This window comes from Tachypleus tridentatus, chromosome 11 (assembly GCF_004210375.1).
Source record: "Tachypleus tridentatus isolate NWPU-2018 chromosome 11, ASM421037v1, whole genome shotgun sequence".
Lineage (NCBI taxonomy): Eukaryota > Metazoa > Arthropoda > Merostomata > Xiphosura > Limulidae > Tachypleus > Tachypleus tridentatus.
The window spans coordinates 15,696,333-15,718,057 of record NC_134835.1 but is presented as its reverse complement, the minus strand read 5'-3'; the positions used below and the strand labels follow the sequence as shown (position 1 = coordinate 15,718,057).

General features: G+C 31.0%; 1 protein-coding gene across 1 annotated transcript in view; it reads right to left on the bottom strand.

The window, feature by feature from the left end:
- LOC143231687 (aurora kinase C-like) overlaps positions 1–20,334 on the bottom strand; it is a 32,413-nt gene extending 12,079 nt beyond the window's left edge. Inside the window, exons 1-7 of the mRNA XM_076466275.1 lie at positions 20,134–20,334; positions 19,573–19,623; positions 13,066–13,172; positions 10,442–10,550; positions 7,616–7,695; positions 4,811–4,949; positions 2,180–2,328 (exon numbers count right to left, since the gene is read on the bottom strand). Coding sequence (XP_076322390.1) covers positions 2,180–2,328; positions 4,811–4,949; positions 7,616–7,695; positions 10,442–10,550; positions 13,066–13,172; positions 19,573–19,605 — 617 coding nt within the window. The 5' untranslated portion in view covers positions 19,606–19,623; positions 20,134–20,334. The remainder of the gene's footprint in view (positions 1–2,179; positions 2,329–4,810; positions 4,950–7,615; positions 7,696–10,441; positions 10,551–13,065; positions 13,173–19,572; positions 19,624–20,133) is intronic.
- Positions 20,335–21,725: the final 1,391 nt, after the last annotated feature.

Below are 21,725 nucleotides of genomic sequence, written 5' to 3'. Positions count from 1 at the left end.
AAATATTTTATGCTATCAAATTTAAAAAACAAGGTATATTCTAGGTCAAAATGTACTTTAAATTATAGCCATCCAGTTTCAAACAATGCTTCAAAATTCACAAGTTTTAATGGCACAATGCCATAAAAAATGGCTAAATAAACTACTCAATTTATGTAAAGGATATTTTTACACATTTCACAGGTTTTAATGTCTTTTTTTTTGTCAAAATGACTCAAAGAACATGCTTTTCTTCAATCAGATTAAATGCAATGTACCGTTATCTCCACTTGCTTTATTTCAGCAATCTTTGACTAGCAAATGTAAGACCACAGAATCTTCTGTCAGTCTTTTGGTATCTTAATTACAAGCCCCCCACAAGTAGAGCAGTATGTCTTCAGATTTACAATGCTAAAATCAGGGGTTCGATTCCCCTCTGTGGACTAGCAGATAGCCCCACTTGACTTTGCTACACAAACTTAATTATAAAGTTCTCTTAACAGAAGTTCCTGAATTTATATTTTTGTTAAAATGATTGTTTTTTAAATTTAAAAATGCCACCTTTCATAAATTAATTGTAACTCCTCACATGGGCTACTCTATAATAAAAATATCATTTCAATTTGTGTTTAAGTTATATGAAACAATATCAAATATACACACTTGTATGTAAAATTGGTGAAAATCTTTAAATAAACTAATTTATTGAACATGTAAAGGCCCACTGAGCAGGTTTAATACAATATTAAATGAAAGTACCTTGAACATTCATCTGATCAGTTCAAAAACACTGTTAACCAACAGTCTTAGTACAATACACACAAGTAATTATTTATACTATAACTTTTGATGTGGAGCACATGTACCTTCACAAAATTTAGTAAAATTGTAGCAAAAATTGCAAATTTTTTTGTACACAAAAAAAATCAGATTTTTAATAAAGTATTTTACTTATGATTTGTTTGAAAAACTGTTTTGCTTCCAGTCAAAATAGAAAGTGATTTTCATGTTGTGATTATGAACCTATTATTCATAAAAAAAATCTCAATTATTAGTTGTGTAATCATTAAAACCTCTTAAACACATTTTAAATATTTGTTTTCAGTAAAAATTTATATTTCATCTGTTATTTTCACTTGCTACGTGGGGTCCATAAATTTGACCAACCTTGTAATCAACAAAAAAAATTAGGAATATAAATATAAACTATGCTTCCTTTTGTTATAGAATGACTACAAATTATAACATGAAAATATAAATGTTAAGTCTAAATAGTTTACATCTCATAACATTATATATTTATTATATCAAACTTCCAGCGACCTGTATTGGTTGTGTTTCAGTAAACTAGTATTTTAGTCATTATACAGATTACTATTCATGAACAAGCTCATGAACTTATTTTCTTAAAAGATAAAACAGTAAATAAATAAGTATAGCAAACAATTGAATCTTCTAGTTACAACAACCTTTGTACTTGTTTGCTGCTTACTGTAAGTTACTAAGCCTTTTCAAATTCACACATAGAGGATATGAAACAAAATATTTTTGTAGGCATTACATGCACATTTAACATTACTTGGTGTTAAAGCACTTTAAAGTGGCTGACCAAATCACAAAGGGGATATTCTGGACTGTCGATTGGTTATTCACGTGTTGTACCTTGAAGAAATGTATATTAGGGATCATTTTAAGAAATGGTAATATTTAGATGTGTTCTTTTAATATTTACTGTTAAGTTAATAAAATAACAAATATATATTACTAAAATTTTAATTATAATCACAATTTGGTTCCAAACATTTTTAAAATTCATAAAATAGAAGTTCAATAAAACTTTTAAATCCAAGTCAACAAACAAGACTACAGCCTTGGACCCATACCCCATCAGGATATGAATAAGTGAAGTGTTCTCTAGTAAACTGCTGGTAGTCAATACAATATTATGTATAACTAATCTACCTCTCCATTGAAAGATTAATATTACTTTTAACACACTTAATGTTAAAAAAACACACAGGTTTCAAAGAAAAATTCAATTTGACACAAAGATACAAAATCCTATAAACTGATCTCTTTCTTGTCCCTTTCTTTTTAAGAAGTAAATTGGGAATACTCCTGAAGACAACTGGGTTATGGGGTTTCACATCTTTGTGTTGACTTTTAATACCCAATAGTAGTAAAAGTAACATGTGCACACCTGGATGAAGGGGCATGAACGGACCATCCAAAATCAGCTATCTTGAGTTCACCATTCAGCCCCAGCAACAGATTTTCAGGCTTGATATCCCTGTGGATGACTTTTTGCTCGTGACAGTAAATAAGAGCATGACTCAGCTGTGCTATATACTGAGACATAACCATATAACAAAGGAAGGAGGTTAACAACTGAAAAACATAGTATGTTCATGATGCATAAACAAAAGATAGTTCAGATAATAAAACCTACACCTTCGAAAAACAATGAAACTGCATACATTTTAGAATGTCAAAAAAATGGGTCACATTTTTAAACACATCTTTATATGACCACAATTATAATATTCAAATAAATTTTGAAAAATAAAATACATAATAAGTATCAAACTGTTGTTTAAAACCCTCTGAAATGTACAAGATAAATTCACCTTAGGTTTAGAGCAATTTTCCAAAAACGATAACTGTTACATCTTACATGGAAGTTGTCACACAGTTTCTGGATAACTATCATAAAATATTCTGTTTATCTTTTTTTAATGTATTGGGTTACTTACAAATAATACACCGTCTGTTTACAGTGTTAGAACCTATAATCATTTTGCCTTCAAGTTTTGTAAAAAAGCCTGAAGAAAGGTATTTCCTGAAAACATCAGGAAAATTATCGTCCTCTTACAATTTCAAGCTGGAGAATTGATACAAAGTATGATTTATTTTTATGTTTAAACCTTTCAATTATGCATTTTAAAACATAAATAGTAGATAAGAAACAATGATATAAAAGTAAGACCTAAATACAATTTAATTTTCTCTCTAACATATTTAGCTAAGAAAAAACTAAGTTACATCCACCCAATGATGACAAATGAGTACCAATTTCAAAACAATCATTGTTTGATTACAGTGTAAATAAGCTCTTTCTAATAGCTATAAACATGTAAATGTAGCAACTATCTGTAAGCTATAAATCTCATTATGTATACAAAATGAGCATGGCACCCACTAAGGGGTGGACAAATTTTGTTTGTTTCTACTGAATTCACCCAGAGAACTTTGAAAATTACATATCAGAAGGACAAGCAAATGGCTTCACTGTCTAAATGTACCAGACAGGCATTACCTGAATCAAAATAGCAAGTGTAAAAGTTGAAATTTTTCATAGCTTGTGAGCCACATGACAATACGAAACTGAAGTTCAGGTATTTATTAATTATTTTTTTTTTTAATAAAGGTATTAAAACTTAGTTAACATAAAACTCTAAATTATAAAATATGTTATAATGTTAACTTCATCCACATTCATTGATGGAAACATTGTTTAAATAATTTTCAAATGTAACTTAGTGATTTGTGCAGAAATGTTTAAAAGTATACCAGTGGTTAAAGGGTTAATCTTTTAAATACAGCTTATTTGCACTTACACCAAAATTATTACTTACAGTTGCAGCTTGCTTGTCGTACACCAAACACATCCAAAACTATTACTTACAGTAGCAGCTCGCTTGTCGTACACCAAACACATCAAAACTATTACTTACAGTAGCAGCTCGCTTGTCGTACACCAAACACATTCAAAACTATTACTTACAGTAGCAGCTCGCTTGTCGTACACCAAACACATTCAAAACTATTAATTACAGTAGCAGCTCGCTTGTCGTACACCAAACACATTCAAAACTATTGATTACAGTAGCAGCTCGCTTGTCGTGACACCAAACACATCAAAACTATTGCTTACGGTAGCGGCTCGCTTGTGGTGCACCAAACACATCCAAAACTATTACTTACAGTAGCAGCTCGCTGTGTCGTACACCAAACACATCCAAAACTATTGCTTACGGTGGCAGCTCGCTTGTCGTGACACCAAACACATCCAAAACTATTGCTTACGGTGGCAGCTCGCTTGTGGCACACCAAACTCGTTCAAAACTATTACTTACAGTGGCAGCTCGCGTGGGCACACCAAACACATTCAAAACTATTGCTTACGGTGGCAGCTCGCTTGTGGTGCACCAAACACATCAAAACTATTACTTACGGTGGCAGCTCGCGTGGGACACCAAACACATCAAAACTATTGCTTACGGTGGCAGCTCGCGTGTCGTTACACCAAACTCATTCAAAACTATTACTTACGGTGGCAGCTCGCGTGGTACACCAAACACATTCAAAACTATTACTTACGGTGGCAGCTCGCTTGTCGTTACGCAAACACATCAAAACTATTGCTTACAGTGGCAGCTTGCTTGTCGTTGCACCAAACACATTCAAAATTATTACTTACAGTGGCAGCTCGCTTGTCGTGACACCAAACACATTCAAAACTATTACTTACGGTAGCAGCTCGCTTGTCGTGACACCAAACACATCCAAAACTATTACTTACAGTAGCAGCTCGCTTGTCATACACCAAACACATCAAAACTATTACTTACAGTAGCAGCTCGCTTGTCATACACCAAACACATCCAAAACTATTACTTACAGTAGCAGCTCGCTTGTCGTACACCAAACACATTCAAAACTATTACTTACAGTAGCAGCTCGCTTGTCGTACACCAAACACATCCAAAACTATTACTTACAGTAGCAGCTCGCTTGTCATACACCAAACACATCCAAAACTATTACTTACAGTAGCAGCTCGCTTGTCATCAAATTTTCCACATTTCTGAAGTTCTTTAAATAGCTCCCCTCTTGCAGCAAACTCCAAAATCAGAAAAATTCTTGTGTCATCATAGAAGTAATTGTAGAGTTGAAGAATGTTGGGATGCCTGTAGTCAAATAGTTAGAAAAATATGTTGCATCTACTTCAATAAAAAAAAACTGAATATCTAAGATCAATATATTTTATTTATTAAATATAAAGATGGATTAAAAAAAACCACTGTTTCATGAAATAATAAAATTTAAGCTCTTTAAGTACAGATATGTAATATTTTCTTATGCTAATAACTCAGTTCTACCCTCTGTAAAAAACAAAATGCTGTGTAAGGCAAGGTACACCTTAACAAAATTTATGTTTTCAAGAATATGAAAAGGCTTCTACTTACACAAACTTAAATTCTAGAATTGAAAATTTAATCAACACATTGAAAGGAGTCTTCCACACAAATACAAGTCATTAAATGTAACACAAGAATAATTTTTAAGCCAATACTTTTATTGAACAAACTTTATAACATTTCTGATGTAATTTATCTAAATGAAGCTTCAAACGTAATAACAATGATTAAAAGAAGATCTGTTCAGCAATAGAACATTTTGACTATTAAACTATTCATAAATAAGAACAACCAAAAGCACTGAATTTTTCTTTTGGATATTCATATTTCTGTCTTCACACTACCAAGATATTAACACCTTTCTGTCTATAACATTTAAGTGTAATTGTGTTGTAAGAATATTATATAAACATGAATATTTATGGATTTATTTAGTGCCTTAACTAAGTTTTGTTCCATTTACTTGATGTACATGCATTAAAACTTCATTCATAAAACGTTTGTGTTTTAGATGTTACATAATCAATTTCTATGTTTAACTCCTTGATTGCACATAAAAAATATTCAAAGCTTTCCAAAGAGACTGCTATAGAAAAGTACACTAATATTTTTTTTTTCTTTTACAAACACTTTCATCAATTTGAATAGTGATTAAAATTACTCTTAATGACGTAAAACTATTACTACACTTACACTCAGTTATAAAAAAATGTATTAAAGAGGATATTAACCTTTCAACATCATAAAACACTTTTCCCATGTAAAATGCATACTTGCATATCAAAATAAGTAAAAATAATAATTTTAACTATTTCCAGCTCAAAACTATTCCACAATTAACACTTTGAAACACTCATTTAGAGTAGTTCGTAAAAGAAAGAAATATTGTTTGCAACTTCAAGTTATGCACAACTCCCAATGAATTTATTCTGAAAACAATAGCCTTATTCATTAATTGTCCAACCCACATAATAGTTTTTTTATTTGCTAATACTGTATTATCACTTGAAAATACAGTTAAGTATTGCTTCTTCTATGATTTTGTGTTTGGGTTTTAATATTACAGTCCTTCATCCCCTAGATGTCACAACTTGTAATCTAAACAGCTACAGATAAAGTTTAAACACTATTGGACAGAACAGATTATAAATTATTTATCTGAATATAAAATGAATAAAATGGTGCAAGAAGTAATTTATGGTTTAGTGAGAAATTTGTTAGATGGAGCTTCCACATCGGAAGAACAAGATAGACTTAGTAAATAAAACAATACAGATCTGGGAATTATTCTACAGTTATAGACAGTAAAATATTCAAATGACTAAAATACTTATTTATAGAATATTATTATATTATTGTTAAGCTTATCATATTTAAACAATGCACATAAAGAATTAATTTATTGAAATGAAACTATGTTAATTAGATATAAATTTAATTTCACCAATAATACTGTTAGCAAAAACAATTACCTGGTTTCACCTGGATTAAGGTTAAACATCATAAAAGCATAACCACATGTAGAATAGGATGTTTTTACACATGATAATTCAAGTAATATTATAATCTCCTACACTGAAAATTTATTTCCAATAGGTACTCCACTCATCAGATTAACTATATTCATTCATTGCTGTCCCCTATATGCAAACTTTCATTACTTACAAAACAAGTCTTTCGCTTCCCCTATTAGAATAAAGTGATTCCAACATGTTTCTCACATAAATCATAATGCATCATCTCTCCACCAATAGGAGCACAGTATACATGTGATGCATGTGTCTACTGAACTATCACATCAAAGTCTGGCAGAAGACTAAAGATCAACAAGTATGGGAAGGAAGCAGTGAGAAGATGGAAGTACCTAATGGAAATATAAGAAAATAACTTACAACACTGTTTGCCCATCCACAAACAGTAGTTCCTGGATCACGGTATTCCCCAAAAAACATGAGTCATACTTTGACATTAGATTGGTTCTAGATTCCCTTCAGTCTCTGGGGCTTGAGGTGAAGACCATATGATCCTCATTCTACCCATGAGTGAATCTTCATTCACAACATCATGGTTTTTAGATGTAGTTATCTTATCAAATACTATCCATCATACCCTAGCAACGAGTCTCATCCTTTTTTTACCCAATTTATTTTGCTTCATGGGACTGATTTATAGGTTCAAACACTTTTCCTCTCTCAATTTTCTCCCACTTGGATATGCACCTATTCTTTTCCTGCCTTTTTTCTCAACTCTCAATGGATGAGCAAATACAACTGGAAATTAAAATTTTCCTACAGTGAAACACTTTGCATATAGAGGGCAGCAATGAACAAGAACAGCTGATTTTGCGAAAAAAGAAAAGTACCCTATTGGAATTGCTTTTATCTCAAAGTTGGGATAAACTACAGGTAACATTATTATGTTTAAAACTGGGTTACTTTAAGTGAGACTGAATTTCTATTTCTCGTCGTAACTGATGTTCCACTCCATTCTTTTGTAACTGAGACTTGAACAAAACCTACAGGATAAAGAATATTTTACATCTAACAAATTCCAAAATTTTAACACTTTTAAAAGTACATTATAGATCTTTTCATGAAATTTTGAATTAAATTCTTTTCTAAACGTTTAGGTCTTGCAAGTATCATGAAAAATATGTTTAAAGTAAATTCTCTTCAGCTCTAGAAGTAAAACAAGAATTCAAAAACTTCAACATTACAGAGTACATTATAAACTGAGTTCAATAATTTCATTCTAAGAGACCCAACTGCAGCATTATTGAAGCCTATAAGATTTATCTTTACTTTCTTTGGTTATAAATAATGTTAAATTTGCACACAAAGGGTTAGTGAACATACTAATTAATGTTAAGCTAAGGAAAGGAAATTTTCATATAAATATCCAAGTTACTCAAGAAAAAAAATTGAAATTTCTTCATACACTAGACTACACTATAAACTTATTACACTCAGTTTAATTTTACCTCCATTAAATTACAGGCAAACGTTATCCTTCACTTATGAAAAAATATTTGGGATTAACCCCTGCTGCTCTCCCCAGGTTTACACAAAGTTTGTTAGCTACACAATAGATATATTCTCCCTGCCTTAATAATCCTTTAAGACACAAGAACTTCTTAATTCTATTAATAAATCCTTGGAAAACTTTGTTGCTGCTTGAACAAGAGATGTCATTTAGTCTCCCATATACTTACATGCTATTTGTGGTGCTAATAATGCCTGTCCTTATATACTTAAATGCTATTTGTGGTGCTAATAATGCCTGTCCTTATATACTTACATGCTATTTGTGGTGCTAATAATGCCTGTCCTTATATACTTACATGCTATTTGTGGTGCTAATAATGCCTGTCCTTATATACTTACATGCTATTTGTGGTGCTAATAATGCCTGTCCTTATATACTTACATGCTATTTGTGGTGCTAATAATGCCTGTCTGTCCCATATACTTACATGCTATTTGTGGTGCTAATAATGCCTGTCCTTATATACTTACATGCTATTTGTGGTGCTAATAATGCCTGTCCTTATATACTTACATGCTATTTGTGGTGCCAATAATGCCTGTCCTTATATACTTACATGCTATTTGTGGTGCCAATAATGCCTGTCCTTATATACTTACATGCTATTTGTGGTGCCAATAATGCCTGTCCTTATATACTTACATGCTATTTGTGGTGCCAATAATGCCTGTCCTTATATACTTACATGCTATTTGTGGTGCTAATAATGCCTGTCCTATATACTTACATGCTATTTGTGGTGCTAATAATGCCTGTCCTATATATACTTACATGCTATTTGTGGTGCTAATAATGCCTGTCCTTATATACTTACATGCTATTTGTGGTGCTAATAATGCCTGTCCTATATATACTTACATGCTATTTGTGGTGCTAATAATGCCTGTCCTTATATACTTACATGCTATTTGTGGTGCTAATAATGCCTGTCCTTATATACTTACATGCTATTTGTGGTGCTAATAATGCCTGTCCCATATGCTTACATGCTATTTGTGGTGCTAATAATGCCTGTCCCTTATATACTTACATGCTATTTGTGGTGCTAATAATGCCTGTCCCATATATACTTACATGCTATTTGTGGTGCTAATAATGCCTGTCCTTATATACTTACATGCTATTTGTGGTGCTAATAATGCCTGTCCTTATATACTTACATGCTATTTGTGGTGCTAATAATGCTTGTCCTTATATACTTACATGCTATTTGTGGTGCTAATAATGCCTGTCCTTATATACTTACATGCTATTTGTGGTGCTAATAATGCCTGTCCTTATATACTTACATGCTATTTGTGGTGCTAATAATGCCTGTCCTTATATACTTACATGCTATTTGTGGTTGCTAATAATGCCTGTCCTTATATACTTACATGCTATTTGTGGTGCTAATAATGCCTGTCCTTATATACTTACATGCTATTTGTGGTGCTAATAATGCCTGTCCTTATATACTTACATGCTATTTGTGGTGCTAATAATGCCTGTCCTTATATACTTACATGCTATTTGTGGTGCTAATAATGCCTGTCCTTAAGTAACTCTTAACCACTTTCAAATGCTGAAAAGCTATTTGGTACGAGGACAAAAACTCTGCCTGTGATATTACTTGCACTTTCTACAAAGGCTTATCATAAGAATGAAACAAGACATTCAAAACACATAATGCTGACATGCATCTGGAACCAATCATTTAAATAACAAAGACTCGTAGTGTTCTATTAACAAAATCCTTCTTAGAAATAAAAAACTAAAGATATCAAATAACAGTTTATAAAGCAATGGAAAATTAACACTAATGACTATTTTATCCTCGACAAAGATTTTTCGACACACAAACACGTTCATTTTTAGCCACACATAATAAAGACATTCCAACTTGGATTAAAACAAACTGATATTATAATAACTTGTTACAAAATTTATTAGCACTTTGAAGTTAAACTGATAGTTTGTTATTATTCTTTTTAAACAAAAAGTAAGAAATGTTAATATTAATAGAATTAATATTAAAAAGCATCATTACAATAAACCCAATAACAAATATTATATTTTATAGAATCAAAAGAAACAGTTTCTTTGTTAATTACAAACATTACTTTGGTATTAGTATATTTCAACACCTTTACCTTGACAGACACATTCCAAGAATATAATTTCATTGTAAATATTTTATTGAGCCAAATAATATGGTAGAAAAACAAAGCTCTTACCTTTAAGGCAACTATGAACTTAGTTTTCTTCTCTCGTGCTAAATAAACATTACCAAACTTGCCTCTTCCTAGGGGGCGCCCAATGTCAAAGCTATCTAAACACCATCTCCTGCACATGTTAAAAGTTTAAGAAAAAATATAAAAACTTGGCACACTTAACCTGTCCTTTATTTAACACAATCAAAGCTTGTATAATTTGCAAGATGTAATGTTTTTCAAACACATCCCTTCACCTTAACTTACAATTTCAGCAGATACCTTACTGACTGTTAAACACCCCATAGTACTTACACAGTAAAAATATTTTCTATCACACTATATTAGGTTTTAAAAATTTGAGTAACAACTTTAAATGTTTGGTTCACACTTTTACAGTCAGTTAAAAATTATACATAAATTTGCAGTTTTTTCTTAAATTTAACATTTTCACATTTTCAGTTAAATGATTTTAAACAAAAACTAGCGATATAAAAATATCTGAATATTTAATGTTTAGTTTGTGAATTTCGTGCAAAGCTACTTGAGGGCTATCTGCGCTAGCCATTCCTAATTTAGCAGTGTAAGACTAGAGGGAAGGCAGCTAGTCATCACCACCCACAGCCAACTCTTGGGCTATGCTTTTTACCAATGAATAGTGGGATTGACCGTTACATTATAATGCCTCCACAGCTGAAAGGACGAGCATGTTTGGTGCGACCAGGTTTCAAACCTGCGACCCTCAGATTATGAGTCGAGCGGCTTAACACACTTGGCCATGCCAGACCAGAATATTTAATGAAATCTACTTATAAAAACTTTGTAATATCACTATAATTTCTTGTTTTATCAAATTTTTTACACAAAACATAAAAGAATAAATATGTATATATCACACAAATAATGAGGGACGTGAATTTATTGTTCTTTGTTTAAAAGAACTAACTAAAACTAAAAGAGTGGTTTATGGGAGAAAGTTACATTTCATATTTTGAATAGTTCAATACAATGTACTATATACCAGACACAGTGCTTCTTAACCGTTTTCATCGTGTTACCCCGAAACTCTCCAGGGTATTACCGTGACCCCTATAATAATTTTTGTGATGGTGAACTTTGCGTAGAGGTAGAATAAAACAAAACTATATAAAGATTCTGATTTATTGAAAATGTTACAAATAAATGACCTTGAGAAATGCTACAAGTGATAAACAAATGTAAAATCCATGGAATTACTGAACATAATACAAAACCTGTTTATTCACTCAGTGTGAGGGGTAATATATATAATGAGAAAATATACTAAATACAACGGAAACTTTGATATTTAAATTTTAAGTTCGATGTATTAATATTATATAGTTAAAAATTTAGGCAATTCAAAATGTTGTAATATATGAAAATTTTTACTCAAAATTAGACAGGTGGTTGCACAACAAGCATCTCGATGTGGTTCAACTGCCGCACTTCAGCATGTTTCTCTTTGGTGAGCAGTTACAGGCACATGCCATGAAAACTACAAACTGCTCCATGATTTCCCCAATAATTCTCAAACCTTCCGTGACCCTCTGAGAAATTTCAAACATCCCCCCAGGAGGTCATGACCCCCCAGGTTAAGAACCACTGCACTAGATTAATGCAACTAACTTGATCAATATATTTAAATACCTGTGAGGATAATTAATTCACATTGATTATTACTATATGTAATTATAATTACTATTAACTTGATTAATGTCACAAGAATAAGCAAACTACTGAAATTGAAATTTGCACCTATTAGTCTGTTATTCAAACTATCAATTATTATTTCTTATTAAATCAAAACAATTCAGCTTAATCAATTAGTACAATCAGTCTAAAAGTAAGTTTAATATTAGCATTTTACCAGTTAGAAAAAATAAGTTTTGGCTCACTTAGTACTGAAATAATTTTGTGAACAAAACAATGACTAAGTCTACATGTACAGGGTGTTCGGAAAGTCACTGTGCAGTTTTGTAGTCATATTTTATTCAGTCTATTTCAAGCCAGCAATTGATAGCAGTGTTTAGAAACAAAATAAGGATCCAGGCCTGTATTGATGCCAACGGGGGGTCACTTTCAACATTGTTTATAATTGTCATTTATATTTACCTCCTGTATTCTATATCAAAACATGTCTGTTAATAAATATATAAGTGCACAGTGACTTTCTGAACACCCTGTATAATAACCTTATTATCAACTGACTCTATCAAACGTAGCAACATGTACCTTCTCTTTAAAAACATTGTAATTCAGTAACATACACTGGAAATTTCACTTATACTAGCTGTACTGTCTTAGCATTGATTAAAGCAGGTCAAATTTCAAATTATTTAATGACAACTAAGATAATGACATGCAGGTTGGAAATACATTTTGCAAGAAACTTAAAAATCCATGCACTACATGCGTCAATCCTCAAGTTATCACCAAACATCTCATAACACATTGTTTTAGAACAAAGAAACACTGGGCTACGTGTTATGACAACAGTGGCAAATGAAACCATAAATTTCATCATTGTAAGTCTATAGAGTTACCACTGTCCCACCAAAATACAATAGTTACTAACACCAAAACCAACTTTACAAAATATCAATTCTCAGTAAAACATAAATACTTACTTGTACATTTTCTTGGTAGGACGGCTTTCACTTCCACTAGAATTAATGCTTTGGTTCATTTCTTGGAGAGCTTTTCTGTTTTCTGTATCGTCAAAAGTTCTAACGACCTAATACAGAAAATTAAAACAATATTATATTACAGATACTGTCATATGTTATCTAAGCTTCTTTATTTATTACTGATTCTATTAATTATATTCCTGATTTCCCTCATCTTTCTGAACAAAGATTATTTCTCAACTGCTAATCCATCTGATCGTCAGACTGATCAAACATGAAAAACTGGACTTCTAGTTCAACACAGGAAAACTGTCCTAAGCAGAACTGGAAAAAGGAAGTGTGATAAAAATGGAAACCATTGTTATTACACAAAAGAATGATGTTCATACAGTGCCATTTCTTACATATGTTATACTGTTACTGGTGTCATTTTTTTGTCCAAGACTTGGGAAATCAGGAGTTCCAAATCTATATTTTATAGAAGAATAAGCCAAGGACACACCAACCCGAAAAAAGGTACCTCATAACGTGTTTGGTAAAAACTTTGAAAACATCAATGCTTTTAACTATTGTAAAAAAAAGCATATAAAAATATATGGTAAATCCTCTATCAAGACATTCAGCACTGATGAATCCAGGCATGGAGACCAGAACTGGGTTATTAATGGAACATGCTAATCAACTTCCACATTTGCCTGAATACAATGAACACTTTTCTTCCAAATACCTCTCAAAAAACTCACTGCAAATTATATTTCCATAGATTCAATTTTGTTACGAGTTTTACTGAAAATAAATACAGCACTCTCATGAGATTACAAAAGGAAAATGCAATTATTCTCATGAGATGACCATAAAAAAATAACTTATAATGCTACAAGTTAGGTTTCAATACTCATGGTGAGAAGATCACATAAACTCATTGTGTAACTGTGTTTAACTACAAACATTAATATCAGAATTACTTGGAATAATTAGAATAATCAAAAAAATTTAAAACCCAATTTCAAGTCTTCAATTATTTTTCTCAACCTTGACACCAAATAATTAAAAAGATTATTATGGGCTTTGCCAAAATTGTAGTTTACAATTACTTAGTCTTATTGGATACAAAATACGGTGTTGAGCAATGTTTTTGCTTCATATTGAATGCCAATAAAATTTACATGATGATTATATATCAGATTGTTTGTAAAATATTGAAATATATAACACTTATTACTTTTTGTTTTACACGGTTCATAAATTTCCCAGTCTTGTTTGGTATATACACGATATATTCATTATTCAAAAATTGGCTTCTAGAAGGCTCTTAGTTTTGAAAATTCATTACAGGATTCTAAGGTTAGCAATATTTTTGGCTCCAACTTTTTAAGAACCAGAATTATTTTGTAAATTAAAAAAATCTTCTCATTGCATTTACATTTAGTTATGTCACATAAATATGAAAACACTATCTAATAAACAAAAATGTAGCAATCCTCTAAGGCAACAACTGAGCACAAAACAGCAACATCAAGTCAGTTATGCAAATATTAAAATAGAAATGTGCAGTGGATGATGAAATTATAAATCTCAAATTATTGGCATGTCCATGTAAAACAATGCAATGACTGTATAATCTGAAACAATTAACACAATTCACTTGTATAATTTTAACATAATTTAAATGTCCCCTAAAGTTTGAAAATTGGCCATTACTGGATTAGTATTGACCCTTTCACAACAAGCTCAGTATAACATGCACATTACTGGATTAGTATTAACCCTTTCACAACAAGCTCAGTATAACATGCACATTACTGGATTAGTATTAACCCTTTCACAACAAGCTCAGTATAACATGCACATTACTGGATTAGTATTAACCCTTTCACAACAAGCTCAGTATAACATGCACATTACTGGATTAGTATTAACCCTTCCACAACAAGCTCAGTATAACATGCACATTACTGGATTAGTATTAACCCTTCCACAACAAGCTCAGTATAACATGCACATTACTGGATTAGTATTAACCCTTTCACAACAAGCTCAGTATAACATGCACATTACTGGATTAGTATTAACCCTTTCACAACAAGCTCAGTATAACATGCACATTACTGGATTAGTATTAACCCTTTCACAACAAGCTCAGTATAACATGCACATTACTGGATTAGTATTAACCCTTTCACAACAAGCTCAGTATAACATGCACATTACTGGATTAGTATTAACCCTTTCACAACAAGCTCAGTATAACATGCACATTACTGGATTAGTATTAACCCTTTCACAACAAGCTCAATATAACATGCACATTACTGGATTAGTATTAACCCTTCCACAACAAGCTCAGTATAACATACACATTACTGGATTAGTATTGACCCTTTCACAACAAGCTCAGTATAACATGCACATTACTGGATTAGTATTGACCCTTTCACAACAAGCTCAGTATAACATGCACATTACTGGATTAGTATTAACCCTTTCACAACAAGCTCAGTATAACATGCACATTACTGGATTAGTATTAACCCTTCCACAACAAGCTCAGTATAACATGCACATTACTGGATTAGTATTAACCCTTTCACAACAAGCTCAGTATAACATGCACATTACTGGATTAGTATTAACCCTTTCACAACAAGCTCAGTATAACATGCACATTACTGGATTAGTATTAACCCTTTCACAACAAGCTCAGTATAACATGCACATTACTGGATTAGTATTAACCCTTTCACAACAAGCTCAGTATAACATGCACATTACTGGATTAGTATTAACCCTTCCACAACAAGCTCAGTATAACATGCACATTACTGGATTAGTATTAACCCTTTCACAACAAGCTCAGTATAACATGCACATTACTGGATTAGTATTAACCCTTTCACAACAAGCTCAGTATAACATGCACATTACTGGATTAGTATTAACCCTTTCACAACAAGCTCAGTATAACATGCACATTACTGGATTAGTATTAACCCTTCCACAACAAGCTCAGTATAACATGCACATTACTGGATTAGTATTAACCCTTTCACAACAAGCTCAGTATAACATGCACATTACTGGATTAGTATTAACCCTTCCACAACAAGCTCAGTATAACATGCACATTACTGGATTAGTATTAACCCTTCCACAACAAGCTCAGTATAACATGCACATTACTGGATTAGTATTAACCCTTTCACAACAAGCTCAGTATAACATGCACATTACTGGATTAGTATTAACCCTTTCACAAAAAGCTCAGTATAACATGCACAAGTTCATCTATATTTGCACAGCTGAAGTATTTTCATTATAACTGTAGATACATCAATTGAACCTTCACAAAATTTGATGGACTTTTAGCAAAGACTACAAGTAGTTTGTATGCAAAACATCAGATTTTTAATGAAACATTCTTACTGAAGATTTCTTTGTGAAAATAGTCTTTTTTGCTGCTAGTCTGAGTGCAAAGTGATTTTGTGTTATGATTAAAAAACCTTCACCCCAAAACTTTCATATGTTACATTATCTCTAAAACCCCAAAACTTTCATATGTTACATTATCTCAAACCTCCTAAACACATTTTTGTTTTTGGTCAAATGTATTTTATACTTTTAAGTATTACAAGAGCAAAATCAACCATCATAAAAAAATTAGGAAATAAATATAAATTATGCTTTTTTCATGTTGTTATGACTACATATTACAACAAAATATTTAGTCTAAGTAGCTTAAGCCTCAAATACTATATATGAAGATATATATTTATTATTATTTATTATACTAACATTCCGGTCACGTCTACTTTACATCACATAACTTGCATTTACACAATGCACGTGCACTCAGGTCACGTATCCAATAATATAAAACTGACCTTTAGTCTTCTGTCTTGGCTGTGTTTTAGTAGATTAGTATTTTGTAATATACAGTTACATTTCAATTATTATATAATATATGTATACAGATTATTATTATTTAAAAATAAATTAAACTTATTTCCCTTAAAATATAGAACAATAAATCAAAAAGTAAAGCAAACAGTTATCTCTTATTGCTATGACCTTTGCACTCAGTTGTTACTGGACATAGGTTGCTAATCCTTTTAAAATTTTGTATATAGAGGATATCAAAATTTTTTTTAGGTTTTAACTACAGGGTTGAATAATTAAAAAATCATAAATAACTACATTGGTACCATAGAATTCATATAATGTTTTACTGTAGGTAATTAAGGGTTTTTTAAATTTTACAAAATATGAAACTACAAGCAGACTTGAGACACATCCTAACTCCTTGAAAACTTGGATCAAAGGAGCATAGTAGCATTTTCACAAATTAAAATGGCTGATAAAACCCCTAAGGGAACATTCTAAGATGTATATTGGTTATTCATGTCATATATATGAGATTTCAAAAAATGAAGAGTTGAAAAGGTCCATTGTGTTTGACTCAGTACACGAACCATATATCAACAAAATAAAATATGAGTTTCTTATTTTAGACTGTTAGTAATTTGAGTTCATAATTTGTATGAAATTATAGACTATGTATTTTGACATTACAAACATCTAATTTTAAACAGTGCTGCATTCAACATACCACGTAACTCACTAAGATCTATATTTCAATGTGTTCTTTTAATATTTACTTTTAAATTAAGAAATTAAATATTAAAGTTTGAATTATAATCTACAATTTGTTTCCAAACTCATTGACATAAATTAATAAAATAATAGTTTGATAAAATTTTGAATGCAGGTCAACAACCACAATAACATGGCCTTTGAACCCTGACCTGTCATGAAGGGATTAGACAAAGAAATATTATGATGTCAATACTTTAATTCCTGTCATTGGAATTATGAAAAACAGTAATAATACAAGTCTTCAATGGTTTGTCTTAATGTGTTTACATATTCTTTTATGAAGTTTAAATTTGCAGGTCCATGTAATAAGCATCCTAATTTTTATAAAATGATTATCTTACATGACACTAATTAATGGTCACAAATAATTATATATGTAAGTTAACTGGCTAGCTATAACAGACCACAAACTTGGATGAAACGAGATAAATTATACCTGGATAAAGACAAGTTTATAAAATGATAAAATAGGTCACTGACCATGGGATCAGGCTTCTAGCACTTGCATATCTCAATACACTGGAATCACTATTCCCCATGAAAAAAAATAAACATCTGGGATTGCAAGTTCCAAAGGGATAATTTGGAAAAATGTTGTGCCAATTCATCCAGATTATTTGTTAAAAGAAGAATTAGGTCACTGTTTGTTCCAGAATATTTTCCATTGTATGTCTAAAAATCTATTGAAGATGAATTCCATATCCAGATGTATTAAAGCCACTACCAAGGTATCTATTGAACAATTATCAAACTTTAGTACTTTTTTGTGGCATTCCTAAATCACTAAACATGCCAATTATAACTGTAATCAAATTAGATGTGAATCAATAAGAACTAATAAACCAATCTGATCTATGATGAGGTACATAATTTGATATTTTGAACTTGACAGAAGATGATGAAAGTATTATCCAAATTTCTAAGAATGAGGTGGAAACCATGTATTGTATGGCAAAAATAGACTCCAACAGAAACAGAGGTGCTAAAACCAGACTGACAAAATAGCCTGCAAGTGACAAGAGAGGTTTAATATCATGAAACTGGTTCATAACTGGAAACCCAAGAAACTGCACAAAACCTAGAACATTTGGGCAAAATGCACCTTCAAAAGCAAAAATTAAGTTCAAACATTTTAAAACCTTTATTATTAAATGCTAAGGCTTTACACATAAAGAAATGCAAAATAAAAGCATGCATGTTAGATTTACAAGGAAAAGAAAGTCCACTTGAAACAGCTCATTTGTCATTGTTTTCTTGCCAACCTACAACAAACCTTAACTCTCAATATTCCTCAAGTTCTAGTGAAATGTTCTTATATTTAATCAAGTAATTTTTATGATATAATTACTTTAGGAGTTTCTGTAGTCACCCTGTATAATTCATTATATATTCAAAACCAGGTAAAATACATTTCATACAAAAACAGATGTACAATGTATACACTTTTGTCTTATGCACTTACAAAATGTCATTTTATTATACAATGAATGTTTGAAATATTCACAAAAACAGTTTTCATATTTATGAATAAGGAGGTAAACTAAGATATCTATAGCACTCTTTTCACAAAGCATGGAATAAAAACTGGTTGCAAAGTACAATATTGTTAGTAGATGAAAAAAGTATATGTTGATGTAATTAACAAAAGGTTTTTCACTTCTCTTCATCATAACTTTCCAAATATATGTTATCTATGCCTCCTATAGGTTAAAATTTTGATTTCTAAAGTACCATATTCTGCTTCACCAGTTCATTTTTGTTTTTTGTTAAATAGAATAAAAATAGAATTACAAAAGATTTTGGTCAAACAAATATTATAATTAAAAACAAAATATGTAATCCCTAACACTTTACCTTTTCATTTGAATAGTTTTCCTTTCCCTCCATATGAAGCTTTTTCCAATCCTGTCATGTTTTCCAAAACCCATGATAGAAACAAATAATTATAAACAAACTTTAACTTCATATTTCTAATAAATTGTGATCATTCTATATTTATCACAAAATCGTTTACCTACCTATAGTACAAGTCCAGTAATAACAAATTCACAAAATATGGTAATTTATTAACAATATAACGAAAGATGAAATTGTTACAATACAGAAGTAAATACGAAGGTATAGCCTGTTGAATCAAAAGATAATGTTACATATTAAAATTTCACCATTTTTACCTATGTGATAGCTCATATAGTCATAAAAAATAGGCCATTGTCATAGTTTTGACAACTAACAGTAACATCCTCAAAGAATGTCAGCACTTCCTTAAGTAGTAAACAAATGCCTCCTTTCATTTTTACATCAGTGAATTTTGGAATGGAAGACTAATTGTCAGACTTCCATTTCATTGCAAACAGACAAAACCAATTTATGTACCAGTCCATTTAATAACGACTTAAGATCAAAACCACTTACCTCAAAGTAAATAATTTCAATTAGGCTACTGTTGCTTTAAAGTCAATAACAATTTTATTTGATTTGTAACTATAATGCAATCACCCTGAACGTTAATATCTCTACTTTTGATTTTAACTTACTGGTCCTGCATCAACAAATTTGAATTTCGAGCAGCGAAAAGGAAGTTACCATTGTGATGACGTTTTTTAGTACGAAACCAATAATTGCTAAGTTTAATCACGTGATTGTTGTTTTAGTATACGACGACAGAGGGAGCTACGTGAACAAGCTGCAAAGAACGTAGGTGTAAGAAATATAAAAGGGAATTTGGCGGCTCTGGGGTATTGAAATTTTGTAATTAAAAGTTTAACCTATAAGTTTGAAATTGTAAAAGAACCATAAACGATCAACATGGTAGGTGATTTGTTTCTTATAAAATAATTATTTGACCTTAAACTTTATGTTAAGTTGTTCCGTCGATACAACGTTTTTGTCTTTGTGAATCACTCGTCATGTTAACGTTAGTGTTACCAACCCTCGAGTAATGAATGCCTCCATGTTGTTAATACTGAGTTCTCGTAGTATTTTCCTAGAAATGAAGTTAAGCATAACTGTATCAGTAAATATTTAATTACTTACAAGGAAACAATAAAAGAAGACATCGTTGTTTAATCATTAAATATTTGGATTTTACAATACGGTTCTCAACATCTTTAGTTTCACAGACCAAAGCAGATACCTTTAACTTTTAAGTAAGAATCTAACCGTGCCATTCATTAGTTCATTATCGTGTACCTTACAAAACTCATTTAGACATACATTGTACATTAATTATCAAAATTATCTCCCTCTTCCATATGCTACAGTATAGATAACGTTTTGAGAAAACAGTATATAACGAAGAAAGGGAATAACTTGCCATGTTTCCTTCTACTTGTACGTAACATTTTAATTTTTTGATTTAGCTGTTTTCAGGAGTTTTGCTTTTCAGAATAAACACAGGAAAATCTTCACAAATCAGTAAAAACTAATTATATATGATTTTAACACACCACACCAAAAATCAGGTGTAATTTAGTTACTTAACTATCTACACTTTGATATAATTTATTAATTAATATATGTTATGAAATACAAAATGTGGCAGTATATCAGTTAGTTTGTAATGCATTGCATCCATTTTTTAAAATTAATTTTACTTTTTATTCTTGTTGGAATTGTAAGTTTTAACTGGATGTAATTAAAGGAACTATAACAGCATCACACGCTAGTTTTTCTGAAAAATTGAAGTAATAGTAACATTAGAAATCAGAGATCCACATATTCTGCCCTTGAGAATCAATTGTGAGAAAGCCATAATCTGATATGCTGGATTTGATAGTTTTGTTGGCTAAATAATATATTGTTACAATATTCTCTGGATAAATCAACTTATTTGTCACTTTCAAGAACAATTTTGTTTTTTATGGTTGTTTTATCCAACCAAACTAATTTATATGCCATGTTTTGCACATGCATGTAACATCTATCTCCAAATGTGCTTGTTTGATATTGGCAGTTAGTCTGACGTTAAAAATAGCTTATAAACAATTTTTTTTTACTTCTTTCAT